A 13,761-nucleotide genomic window follows, 5' to 3' on the forward strand; every position below is an offset into this window, starting at 1 on the left:
GTTTCGTTTCCTGGTGTTTTACAGAAACCCTTTTACAACAAGATGCATCTTTAAAAGGACATTTAATGCTCACACTGCTTCTTACAGGCAAGTCATATTACATTCTACCTTGAATAAAATCCTCTCTGCCCTGCAGCCACAATGACAAACACAGAAAAGACTGCGCCCTGTATTTTTAATGCATCCAGAGTTGCATTATCTAGTTATCCAATGTGAAATTTGCTTTCAGGGTGCATTTAACAACTACGACTCTCCAGGTCTGAATCAAAACCTATCAAGCCTGAAATTTGTCCACGTGAAATTCAGTTTCTGTTTTCTGCTTCCACCCAGGCAAGGGAGTGCCTTCATCTCAATGCCGAACCGGTGCAGTTCCCCGGGCTCAGGGGTTTTGTGATCTTCCCAGCAGTCACCCTCCGCATTAGTCGAAGCAATTGATCTGGCACAGGAGTCTCGTATGTCAGCCATTAGCCAGGTCGAAAGGTCTTTTCTGCTCAGCTTCCCTCAGGGGATTGCCTTCATTATTTCCTCTTCTTCTTCCCTCTGCTGACAGAGCAGCCTGCTCCTTCCCCAGCTTTCCCAGCGGGACTGTGCTGTGAGAGGGAGAGGCACGGGCTTCTCGCAGGGCAGGGCAGCGAGCTCCACGCTTACAGCCGCTCTCACGGGGCTCCATGGCCACACAGGCAGGAACGTTGTGCCCACGCTTGGAGAGCTTTTTGCAGCTGTGCACACCAGCCCTGTGTTATTTACAAAATCTGACAATCTGCTATTTTTATTATTCACCCTTTACAGCTTGCATCATTACAACTGTGATTGTACACCAAAGACCTTTTTCCCCAACAGGGATTTCTGTACCTGGGTGTGTGTGGGCTGGTGACATTTTCTGGACCTGTTTATGCCTTAATCAGAAGTGCACTCATCACTGCTGTTTACTGAAATGTTTGCCACTTTTCTTTCCCCCCCCTTTTTTTTTTTTTTTTTTTTTTTTTTTTTTTTTAAGAGATGTGTTCCAGATCAATATTGAAATACAGTCCCTGCTCCAAACCTCACCAAAGTTTATGGCAGGTCAGCGAGACTTGGCTCAGACCATGACTTTTTTAACATCATTTTTTCTTCCAAACATTTTGAGCTACAGAGCAATTGTAACTTTCTTACGCTGTACAGAATGTATACTTCAAAATTACCACATTAAGGAGCTGCTGAGTGTCTGCAATCCTTTGGTGCGATCAAAAAGGAGAACACGAAGAAATCGAAAGATAAACTAGAAAGGATACCATACAAGAAGTCAAAGGCATCTAAAGATTTCTTTTGAGAAGCAAAGTGACACCTAAAGTGGTGAGGGAAAAAGAAGACATAAAGTAGGTCAACGGTGAATGTAAAAGAGATATGAAGAGGCTCCTGTTGTAATATCAAAGTGCTTTGGTAAATCAGAGTAATGTGAACAGTCAGAAAGAATAATGTGCTGGAAATCACAAAATGTTTTTTATCTGCCTGCAACTTACATTAATCAAGGTATAGAAATGAAAATATTACAAAATCATGTTCATCTTGTTTTCACAGCCCTTTAAATATTTTAATTAGAGGTAGGTAACAGCTGTGGTTAATGGCTCTAGAAACTGGAGCTCTATTTCCATAGAACAGTAAAGTATGCGTCCTTTCCAGTTGGAGAGAGATTCATTCAGCTGCCTGCTCATTTATTTTTGACTGTTCTAATGAGATTGCCAAAGGAATTTCTCTTTGTGGTGCTGATTATAAAAAGTTAGTATTTGCTGATTAAACCAAATTATTTCACAAAGTCTGTCCCATGGCAGCTGGGGGCTGAAGTAAAACCAGAAAATTCAGGCATCAGGAAAGACTGGAGAAGCACCAGCGTGGGCAGCAAATTGCTGGAAGATGTATCTTTTAAAGGATGTGCCTGCCACCCCTGATCCGTAGCACAAACGCCAAGTGTCATCTACTGAGTTCAGGCAGCTTCTGCACAGGCCATGCTAATGATGGGAGAGAAATGTTTCCTTGACAGGCTTTGGGCCGCCTCTCTGCCCGGGATGCCTCCACGTCCAAGTCGGCTGGAAGGAGCTGCAGAGCGATGCTACACCCTGTTTTTCTTGGGAGGGCGAGGGAAGCTGAGCCTGTGGTCGGAGTAGGCGGGAAGGACAAACCCAGCAGGCTGCCGAGGTCACCTCTGGCTGCAGATCCAAGGCTCGGGCCCGGGTCCGGCAGCAGATCCAGCAGAGCCGTCCGGCCGCTCTCGGGCGAGGCCGACCGGGCGGGCGGGGGAGGAGCCGGCGGAGCGGGGGAAAGCACGGCGGGATGTCGGCCGAGGCAATAGCCAACTACTTCATTTTCTTAAAATCCTTAAAATCCAGAGGGCAGTTTGTGGTCGAGCAGCTAGATGGAGCGGCTCCCATGGGGAAGAGCCCCCGGGAGGCGGGCGGCGCGGGGGAGGAGCGAAGGGGCAGCGGTGCCGGCTGGGCGCCGCGGGGCCCGCCCTGCCCGTGTCCCGCTTCTTTTCCCTTCCTTTCCGCGGCCCGGCCCAACCCAGCCCGGCCGCGCAGCGCCGTGAGTCCCGTCCCACAGAGCCCCGTCCGGCCCCGCCGCCGCCGCCATGTCGGGCGCGGGCGGGCGCGCCGCGCTGGCGCTGCTGCTGCTGGGGCTGCCCGGGCTGCCGCAGGCCCGGCCTCGCTACGAGCCCACCTGGGGCTCGCTGGACGCCCGGCCACTGCCCGCCTGGTTTGACGAGGCGAAGTTCGGCGTCTTCATCCACTGGGGCGTGTTCTCGGTGCCCAGCTTCGGCAGCGAGTGGTTCTGGTGAGCTGCAGCCAGAGCGTTCTGCTCGCACCCGAAGCGCTGCGGCGGACGGGCCGTGCCGGCGGCCCCCGGGCTCCGCTGGGGAAGCAGCTCTCGGGGCAGGCGGGGATGGTGTGGTGTGCCCCTGTACAGCCCTGGTTTGGGTTGGAGGCCCTCGGCAGGCTGACCGTGGAGCTCAGGCGTGTGGGAAGAGCTCTGTGTCCGGCCGACCTCACGGACTCCATGGCGCAGTTTTCAGAGGAGGTGGAGTTTGAAGTGCTTCTGGTGTGTCTGAGCACCTGCCGAGCCCCAAAAACTGCTGAATACCTAGGCTGAAGTGACTAAATTAAGCAGAGAGCCGGTAGAGCTGAGAGAAGTGCCTTGCCCCACAGAGAGGTGGTTGGTGGAGGGGCCGAAAGACACCTCCCCAGGACCACCATGGAGGGATGGTGAAGGCGGTCTCCCAGGGTATTTCTGTTTGGGATCTCCCAGCCTCTGGAGCAGCCTTGTGCACCTGCTGGAGCGCTGTGGGGAGCCAGGAGCCCATCGCTACCCTTACTTGGCAAGCTGCCTTGCTGTTTTCTTGTGCACATTTTGTGCTGCTGATGGTTTTCTTTTTTTTTTTTTTTTTTTTTTTTTTTTTTTACCGTTATTACTATTATTCGAGAATGCTTTGCACTTAAGAGAATCTAAAGCTCTGATCCTTCAGATAATTTTAGTTCAATGAAATCTTTGTTCTGTGAGTGTTCACTGGTTCAGGCCCTTTGACTGTAAGCATGTTTTTGCTGTCACCTTTCCATGCTCTACCAAGTACTTCCTGTAAGACTTCAAGTGAGACACATTATTATTTACAATATGAAGATAAGGGTAGCTTTGTGGCAGAGCAACGGTGAACCTTAATTACAATATTTACAAAACAAACCAACATGTATCTAATCAAACCAATGTTTTCTGACACCTTTCTTTTCAGAATTAAGGTCAAGCGTTTCAGCAGGTTTTAATGCGGAGTACATTTACTAATAAAGTACTTTTAGAGAGGTGGGACAGAACTAGGTTTGGATTCAAGCCTCACTCAGAGTGCTGTGCTCTGATAGTGGTGTACAGGCTCAGGATGGAGCATTTCATTTTTGACCCCACAACTCTAATTGCTTGTTATATTTCTGTATTTTCCTATCCCATGGCAGGTGTGGGTCTAGAGCTGCTTCAGGGCCTTTGACAGCTTGTGCAGTCAGATGACTGAGGTCCTGTATTAGCAGCATCAAATGGAAGGTCACACACTGTGTTCACCCGTCCTGTGTGCCTTCCCTCAGAGCTCCACAGCTTTGGTAAGGATGTTTCTAGAACCTAATCCTGTCAGCATAGAAGTGTTCATGTTAGCAAACCATGTGGCTATGGGAGAGAAGCAAGGTTGTTACTTTTTAATTTAAGAAATTACATACTTTGAAGTCAGAGAGGTTTTTTGTTTGTTTTTATTTTTTAAAATTTGTTTGTTTTGCTTTATTGTTGTTATTTCCTCTGCTCCGGCTCTTTCAATGAGGAAAGCTGTCTCAGCCTCTTTCTTCTAAGTTTTTTTTTTCCTTTTGGCTGCCACAGATTGTGTTGGTTTATGCTGAAGTGTTTTTGGGAAGCTTACAACAATATTCACACTATGGTCTTAGAGAACTGAGGTCAGAGTCCAGCACAGGACAGGAGAGAGAAATTAATTTCAAACATTAAAATTCTGGCCTGTTTTATTCGTTCACTTACAATCTATTTTCATATAAGTCTAAATTTGACAAGAGGATTTTTGCTGCTTGGTTTCATTCATAGGAAGGTGAGAGGTGCATTTGTAAGTGTGTGGTGTTCTTGCAGGGGCAGGTTTTGGTTGGAGGATGTGCTTTCATCTAGCAGGGTGCCTTTGCTTGCAAGCCTCGGGTGTGCAGAGTCTGCAGTGACCTGGTCACAGCTCTCTCTGGCCCTGGGGTCATGGACATTGGGTCACTCAGCTGCAGATGTGTAGAGGGCTTGGGACTGTCAGAGAGGTAAAGCTGACGATCCCCGTATTTGTGAGTGGCAGGGTTTGCAATGTTGGGGGCAGAGCAGAAATGCCTGATGGCTGAGGTGTGAGACTTGAGGAGGTGAGACGTGCAAGTCCAGGAAAAATGCATTTCTTGTGCCTCCTGAGCTGCTTACACAGACTGTCTGTGGTCTCTAGTACAGTTTTGGGATTTGGGTATTGACCAAGACTTAATTTTTCCATTCTCAAAGTGTAGCTGCTTTTTTCATTGCTTCAGGTGAAATTCTGAGACCTTTCCAAAGTGGAGTGCAAAGATGTATAACATGGACAAATAAGATAGAAAAAAGGAAATCTTTGCTAATCAATACTCTTCTGGAGCAATTTCGTCTTATTGTCATGTACCTTCAATGCCTCTACCTCTCAGTGTTAAATAGGAGCTGATCATTTAAATTCTCTTTTCTTTATCTAAAAATGCATCAGCAGACATGCTTTGTTCTGTATTTTGTAGGTGGTACTGGCAGAAGGAAAAGAGAGAACCCTATGTGAAATTTATGGACACAAATTACCCACCTGGCTTCAGCTATGAAGATTTTGGTCCTCTGTTTACAGCAGAATTCTTTGATCCCAACCAGTGGGCAGATATTCTGAAGGCTTCAGGTGCAAAATATGTTGTCTTAACTTCAAAACATCATGAGGGTAAGTGGAAGCTTTGTGAATGTTAGTAATTGCTGCATTTCTGTCAAGAGATGTAAAAAGCATGTGGCTTTTCTACCTTCTAAGAGACATATAGAGAAAACCAGGCAGGCTTAGCTGCCCTACCACAGCCAAAGAGGAAACAAAAACTTCCCAAGAAATCTGCAGGTGTTTTCCTGACTCTTACACAAAAGCTGTAGCCATGGAGTATCTATTGCATAGGAGGAGCAATAGATTGTGCCACTGTTCTCTTGCTGTAGGTAAGACACCCCAAAGTGGTGCTGGCAGCTGAGCTTCCTGCAGTGGCCATAGTTTATTTTTTATTTCTGTGCAGTATGTTGCTGAAGGAACCATAAAAGTGAATTCTGCACTCTTTAACATTTGGAGAGGTGCAGGGAGCAGACAGTTAACAAACTTCTTTGGTTTCTCCAAGGAATTTAGGAATATGTTCCAGGAGTCAACTAGGATGGTATATCTCTTCCTGATGTAGTGTACAGAAGCCAAAACCTTGAACCAGATCTGTAGTTTTACAGGCACAATTTTTTTTTAGCACTGTAATTCTAAGGTACTTTGCAGAGAAAAGTAAAGAAAAAGAAAGCTTTTGGAAGGAAATACAGTAGCATAGAAAGTATAAAGCATTAAGATATTCTACAATACATCTAGTGAATGTTGTTGGTCTTTGTGGGATGTAGGTTTAAGGCTGGCAACTTGTGATGTGTCAATTTTAATCTCAGCTCTGACACACATAATTCTTGATCTTGAATTTCACTTGGGGTGAAATTCCAAGTGACTTCAAAAGAAGTCACTTCATTTAGTCTGTCCAGTAGCTTTGTGCACGAATTTTTGGTTGTTTAGTCAGTACAGTTGCATGTATCCAGTTCACGGAAATAGCACAAGATTGATTAGACAGTGAGTATAAAGGGGTTACAAGGTGAGAGTCGAGCTCCTCTGGCAGTGGTCTGAGTCTGTAGTGCAGTTTTATTTGTAAGTGGTTGTGCTGGACTGATGGATGTCTGAAAGGTCAAATCCCTTCTGATATTTAATCTTGATGTTTTAACAGCTGTTTCAGGAGTTTTTGCCTTCTCCTTATACATATACACAGCAGTTGATTGAGCTGTTGTAAATATCAAGGCAAACAAAAAGTGAACATTTGCATAAGATGGAAACAGAAAAGAGGAGAACAGTCTTTGAATGCAAATGATAGCTTGGACTTTCTGCAGCTGAGAAACAGTTCTATCTTTCACTTGCTGATTGTGTATTTACAGTTCACATTTGATGTAGATGCCTCAAAAGCTGGTGTATTTTTGGTTAATTTTGCAGTCGTAGAGTTAGAGAATGCCTTGTGTTGGAAGGGGTCTTAAAAGCCATCTAGTTTATTTAATTGGCATGTATGAATAGACTGAATAATTAAAGAGAAGGAATAATTCTCCTAAGCAGTACACAACTGGAAAATATAAATGTATATGTATAAAAAAATACATGGTGTTCTGATATTAAAACTTCTACCATTGTGCATAAACAGGTTATAGGCACACTTTGTACCATGACAGCAATATTATTACATATTTAATTTTTATTATTTTATTTTTTGCAACACTTCCAACCACTTTCCAGAAGGAACTGTAATGTCCTCTCTTCTTCTTTTCTTTCATACCTTCTGATTTTTCTCTTTTTAGGCTTTACTTTATGGGGGTCCAAATATTCTTGGAACTGGAATGCTGTTGATGTGGGACCAAAGCGAGATCTTGTTGCTGAACTAGCAGCATCTGTTAGAAACAGGACTGACTTGCATTTTGGGTTATACCATTCCCTGTTTGAATGGTTCAATCCTCTCTTCCTTGAGGATGCCACCAATGCCTTTAACACAAGCAAGTTTCCAACCAGCAAATCATTACCAGAACTCTATGAAATTGTGACCAAGTACCAGCCAGAAATAATTTGGTCTGATGGGGATGGAAATGCTCCAGATACTTACTGGAACAGCACTGGTTTCTTGGCTTGGCTGTATAATGACAGGTACATAATAATGCCGGTTCAGCTCCTTATTTGAAATTCTGCTGCGTCTAGTTTGTTTCATTTTCTGTTTGTTTTTTGGAACCTGCTACTTCTGCTTAAGAGGACTTTACAAAATATTAATTCTCCTGAAATATAGAATCCAGATTTTTCCTACAAGTATCAAAGCTGGTTTTAGAAAAAGACTGGTTTGTATTTTTAAAATACATTTGCAAATTAATCATTTAAGATGGTGTTGGCTATTCTGCTTAATCATAGTCTTCCCTAAGTATTTGCTGTTGCACAAAACCAAAGAATAGCAGGACAATTTGAGAATATGGATACATTGTTGCCATCACAGACTGAGCATCTGGCAGTAGTTATGAAGTGCAGAGTGATTTCTGGCAGAGCTCCTGTAAAAGTCTGGAGCTTATTTCCCCAAGAAATTCTGATCTGGAACTTTTATTAGCAAAGCATGAGAATAAAATTCCTGACATTGCACTTAATCTTATTGTAATAAATTAACAGTACAGAAGTCATCCAAAATGTTAGTTCCTGGGAGGGATGTGTGTGGGAAGGGATTACGCTGGCTGTGACCGCGTTTCATAGAATAAGAATAATAAAACTCCTCTTTTCCCAGCCCTGTCCAGGACACGGTAGTGACCAATGACCGCTGGGGAGCTGGCAGCATCTGCGCCCACGGCGGCTTCTACACGTGCAGCGACCGCTACAACCCCGGGCACCTCCTGCCCCGCAAGTGGGAGAACTGCATGACCATGGACCGCAGCTCCTGGGGCTACCGCAGGGACGCGCGCCTCCGGGACTACCTCCCCATCGAGGACTTGGTGAAGGTACCGCGGGCCACAGCAGCTGCTGCTGCCCCACGTTCTCTCTCCTGACTGTTACGTTGTGCTGTTTAACTGCTCGATTATGTATCTATTTTTGTGAATAAGATGATTTTAATTCAGTAGTGAATCTGTGAAACAATAAATAATTTTGTTAATTTCCAGCCTTAATGCTGGCAGGATGGAAAATCCATGTAATTTTTTATCTTTCTCTTAGTCATTTCTATAGAATTAATTTCTAGTAAAAATTCAGTCAGTGTCTCAGAAGCCATTTTCCGTGTGAGTAACTGGCCAAGGACTGATCTTCACAGTCTCATTATTACCTTTTCGACTAAGTTTCTCTGGTAACTGCACATGCAAGCTGATGAGAAGCAAACAGTTGCAGTTTCACAGCTTCTGTTTAGGAACTCCTGCTGGAAGGCTACATCTTTTCCCTGTACAGATAGAAACAGTTTATGACTCAGCAGTAGTTTTACTTTGTAGTGAGACACTTTCCTTACAGACATACAGGTAAACACTACCAGAAGCAGACAGCTGATATTATTAGAACATTGATTCTCTTACTAGGCTGAGGTATTAAAAAAGATCTGAAGCTTAGGAGACCGGAATGGAAGGAAGACGGATCAGTCTTCCAGAATAATGCATTCAGTTGCAGAATTCAGCCAGTAAGGGAAATATTGTTACTGTTGCTTAATATTGTTGCTGTTTCTAGTGCTGTCCTCACAAAAGACAATTTGAATTTGAAGTAACCTCTTTTCAGAGGCAAAAGGTTTGAATTAATTCAGCAACATGTCTGCAGATGTCTATTTCTCAGACTTATGCATCTCAGTCTGTGATCTCTGGAGGGCAGTGTGGATGTGAACACAAATTTTGTAGGCTTTGTAGGAGGCTTCCTTGTGTTTTACAGGTGGTTCTATAAAGTAGGAAAGGCATCAAACAGGAGGAAGGAGGAAGCTGCTTTTCTAAGATTCAATAAAGATGAAGTAGCAAGTATTTGCCTTATTCTGCTCTGGTGCAGAGAAGTCATCTCTCCTATTGGTAAAACCCTCAATATATTCTTGCAGAAGTTGAAATGCTAAAGAGTAGCAGAATCTGATTCTAATGTGGATTGAGGCAGACATGTTGGTGCAAGAAGATATTTGGGGCTGGTTTTGGACGTAAAAATTGACAGTAGAGCTTTGTTTTATGGGAGCTAAAATTTTGTATTAACTTCTGAGATGAATCCCAAAGTCTCAGCATGCAGCAGTAGCATAACTCTTGTGGTTCATCATTCTGAAGCAGTACAGCAGACTTCAGAAAGTGCTTCAAGTATGTGATGTCAGTTCTCATAACCATATGCTCTATGTGTTTAAAAACACTTCAGCAACTTGCAGAAACTGTGTCTTATGGAGGAAATCTCCTGATGAACATCGGGCCCACCCACGACGGCCGCATCGCTGTTGTGTTTGAGGAGCGCCTGAGGCAGGTGGGCTCTTGGCTGAAGGTCAATGGAGAGGCCATCTATGGAACGAAACCATGGAGAGCACAGAACGACACTGTCACACCTGGAGTCTGGTAAGTCTCCTGAACCAAAATGCAGGCTCTGGAAAGGAGTGCTAATGTTATGTGAAGCTTTGAAATCCCTAATGACTTGATGCTACAGAAATTACTGTCTTAGTTTGTGTGTGGTGAAGGAATGAATGCTTTTGTTAGTGCAAGTAATTGCATCTAAAATGTGTATAAAGCTGTAGGTGGAGACTAGTTTTGGGATGATGCTGAGGCTGAAAAGAAAGCTGCAAGCATTTCTTTGGTCGTCTTTTGCTTCTTGGTGTAGGCTAATCTGTTAGGTAATTCTGTTGGCTTCTAGCAGGCAACAGAAATGAAAAAAATCTGGAAATACAAGACTGCTATGAAGTGTTTATCTGAACAAAGGAATACTCAATGTCACTTGATGTTTAGATAGAAAGTGGGAAGATAACAGCAATTATTTGGTCGCTAAATACAGTCAGTCTCTGGCCTTCCCTCTGCCCTTTTTACTTGTAGCTTCTCTTAACACCTTCATGATCCATCAGGGGTTTGGTCTTGGCCCTCTTGTCTCAGATGGTGTTTGGCCATCTGGCTTTAGCCTGGAGATGCTGAACTGTTGACTGTTTAGTAAAATCCCTTCTAAGAGGAATAAAAAACTGTAACTAAATAGGAAGGAGGGAGGGATGTTTCAGAGGTATGCCACAAGATTTACAATGGCATAGTGATGAAAATAGTATTTTTAAAAACTAGCTATGCAAAGTGGAAACTCTGTTGCTCATACTATTATTAAATGCTTCTAGTCTGCATGTTAGTGTATAGATGGGAGTTACCATGTTTTCCTGAATGTAACAGTTATCTGTTAATGATTCCCCATCCTGCAAGTATCTCCTTCCTATATGGCTGAGTTGATACAGTGAACCAAAGCTACAACAGATATTTACCTCTGAATTCAGTTCTTTAATAGTTTTCATTACCTCTAGTTTGTTGAAACAAATTTTCAAGGAACAGCACTTTATTAAAGAGCATAATTCATCTGACCAGGTGGTTATGTGTGTGAAAATGCAATTAATCCTGACTTTTCTAATCCATTTTTCCAGTCTTGAAAGCACTCTTATGTATCACTTCTAAAGATTTACAAGGAAAAGCTGACATGCCTTTTTGGTCCCCATTTCCAACCAGGTACACTTTCACCCCTAAAGAAGGGAAAGTCAATGCTATCTTCCTTAACTGGCCAATCTCTGGGATTCTGGAGCTTGGTGAGCCACGGGCTAAGCTTGGAGAAACACAGGTAAAAGAGAGTGCACACACACACCCCTCCCTTCCTTCTAGGATGTGTCATATTCCATCTTGTTTATTTAAGTTTCTGGCATCTTTGGGAATGCATAGCTCTTAGGACAGAGTACTTTGGAAGAGAGTCAGCAAAATGTTTGTTTTCTTTCTGGGACCTCCTGGTCATAGTCCTCTCAGTGGTATGTTTCTTATCCAACAAAGTTAGACCGAGATGTTGCTGGGATATGTTTTATCTTGTAAAATAAGAATCACAAAGAGGCCAAGGAGCAGGGGAAAAAACTGTGCCACCCCTCCTGTTTCCTGTGTAGACTCCTAACTCAGCATGACTTTTCTTTAGAAGTGGCTGTCCTCATGACTTTGGTGATACCGGAGTTGCTGTAGTGGTGCAGTTGTTTGTCAAAGTCTTGCAGGAGGGGAATGTACACAGAGGTTTTTGTTGCCCAGAGAGGCTGGAGAGCAATCAGTGTTACCCTAGATGTGCATCTTATACCAAGTGGAGGTCAGAAGATGAGGACAGTGATAGCACACCTACACTGGCAAGTAGCAAGTAACCCAATGGAAGCAGAAGTTGGTATCAACTCTGTGCATTTAAGGAGAGATTCACTTTGGCTTAACTCTGCTCTGGTCTCACGCACTGCACATCCATTAGCTGCTGAACTGCATTAGGAGTGTTTCCTGGACTGCCCCCTCTGGTCTAGTTCCATATGAAAGTAGTCTGACTGGTGCCAAGACAGCTCTGTGATAGGGGAGAAGGAGTCATTTCAGAAGTGATGGAGATGCCTCTGGAATTTTAGGGGGGCAGGTAGACTCTGTGTGTACTAGAAAGTACTGTTCCCCAGCAGCAGAGACTGGTCTGCAGCCACTCCAGCAGGTCACCAGCTGCTGTAAGTGACAAGATCAACCTATTTGTGGTTTTTAGTTCTTCAGATCAGCTTTCTCTGAGATACCTGGCTGCCCTCTGTAACAAAGTCATGCTCATTCAAGACTAGAAGTTTCACCACGGGAAGCAGGCCGTTTGGGAACAGGAAATGCAAAGCTCTATACTGTGGCTGCTACATCTCTGCTTAGACCTAAATCCTACTCCAAATGCTTCCAAGAGGTGTTTATTCACTTTCTACAGCCCTAAGTCCTTCTCACAACCCAACATGAGTAGCTTTTTCACTTGCAAACTACTTACAAATGTTTTCCCTTTATCTTTAATAATTATCACTCATTTGTTGGTAAGTGGCATTTTTAGGATACTTGGTGAGTAAGGTAGCTATGGATCAATAATTATTTTGTCAATATTGCACTTATATGTACTTTGAAAAGGCGCTGTTCTGACTATAGTGTGTGTTTCTATTTTAGGTGAAGCTGGCTGGATACAGGGAGCTGCTGAAATGGGTTGCCCTGGGAGAAAAGGGAATGGTTATTGCTCTACCTCAATTGACTCCTCAGCAAATGCCATGTCAGTGGGGCTGGACCTTACAACTGACTCATGTAGACTGAGCCAATACTCTGCTGGAGTCCTGGCTAGCAGGGAGTGCTAATGCTTTGCTCTTTCCTATCACTGGTTTTAAACTTGTTTGACTGAGAAAGACCAATAAATTCATTTTTTCTATGAGAGGTGGGCTGTTATTAAAGGATGGACTGGAACAAACCTCACAAAGTCTAGCACTAGATAACCTCACTAGTCTAGCACTTGATCCTCTGCACAGAGTTTGTTTCTCTGAACTTGTGTGAAACACTGAGCAGCTACCCTTGACCTTTACACTTGGTTTAGTCAGTTTCTGGCCAAGTTATGTGAAGAATGAGGTGGGGGGAAACAGGCATAGATTTTCAGAGACAAAAGAAAGAATAAAGCTCAAGCCGGTAATCAAGGCACCTAAGTCAGTTGTACACCCTCTTTAATGCAAGAAATTTACCTTCCACAAAACTGCACAGTAAAACCTGACAGTTTTAGAGAAAATAATGTACTTTTTCCAGGTGTGTTTAGCTAGTGGCAGCTGGCAGTTTCAGCTGAATAGGGTAATGTCTGCAAGAAGCCTGTAAGGGTTAGGAATTCATCATAAATGCATACAGGCAATGCATATGTACATCATAACTTCTTATCATGGAAGTAATTAATTTTACATGTTCCTATTCTTGAGCAACTCCATCCATTATTGGGACACAGGTAAACTGGGAGAGGGTTGGGTTTTATATTTTGTATAATTTTACATGGCATAAAACTTGCCTCTTGTTTACAGCCTTTGTTTATACACAGTTACCAGGGTGCCTTCTGTGGCCTATTAAGCAAAATATATACTTCAGTGACTAACTCTTGAAAAAGAGAAATAATCAGGAGTTGCTAGGGATCTTCAGCTTTGGCAAAGAGACAACATTTTAAGCAGAGAGTAGACTGCATCCAACTTGAAAAATTTCCAAACTCATCATGTGTCATGATTTGTAGGGACAGACACACAAGGTGAAACTTGCAAAGAGGAGGACAACAAAAAGCATGAATTATTTCTGTTTCAGTGTAGAGATTGAAGGTTTATTTTCCCTGAGTAATGTTTGTGAGTGCAACATTAGTACTGTATAAGTTAAATTTATTCTTTCAACTCTGTCAGGATTTTGAGTTCATTTGATAGGTCAGGTTATTCTCTTCCCTAGTAATGTTAATACACACACAAA

The 13,761-nt window shown here is 43.4% G+C and overlaps 1 protein-coding gene across 1 annotated transcript; it reads left to right on the forward strand.

Moving 5' to 3' along the window:
* The first annotated feature begins 972 nt into the window (after positions 1-972).
* FUCA2 (alpha-L-fucosidase 2) lies at positions 973-12,682 on the forward strand. The gene is made up of 7 exons (XM_041423697.1): positions 973-2,805; positions 5,289-5,476; positions 7,150-7,489; positions 8,106-8,316; positions 9,674-9,864; positions 10,996-11,104; positions 12,454-12,682. The coding sequence occupies exons 1-7, from the start codon at positions 2,603-2,605 to the stop codon at positions 12,592-12,594; spliced, it is 1,383 nt and encodes a 460-aa protein (XP_041279631.1). The 5' UTR covers positions 973-2,602; the 3' UTR covers positions 12,595-12,682.
* The last annotated feature ends 1,079 nt before the right edge of the window (positions 12,683-13,761 follow it).

The sequence above is a fragment of the Onychostruthus taczanowskii genome, unplaced genomic scaffold, assembly GCF_017590055.1.
Source record: "Onychostruthus taczanowskii isolate IOZ18803 unplaced genomic scaffold, ASM1759005v1 scaffold8, whole genome shotgun sequence".
Lineage (NCBI taxonomy): Eukaryota > Metazoa > Chordata > Aves > Passeriformes > Passeridae > Onychostruthus > Onychostruthus taczanowskii.

Bases quoted from the DNA above. Each gene is read 5' to 3' on its own strand.
- FUCA2 (XM_041423697.1), top strand. From the start codon at position 2,603: ATGTCGGGCGCGGGCGGGCGCGCCGCGCTGGCGCTGCTGCTGCTGGGG. The intron at 8,317-9,673 runs GTACCGCGGGCC...AAAACACTTCAG, and splicing joins CCATCGAGGACTTGGTGAAG to CAACTTGCAGAAACTGTGTC. The intron at 11,105-12,453 runs GTAAAAGAGAGT...TTTCTATTTTAG, and splicing joins CTAAGCTTGGAGAAACACAG to GTGAAGCTGGCTGGATACAG.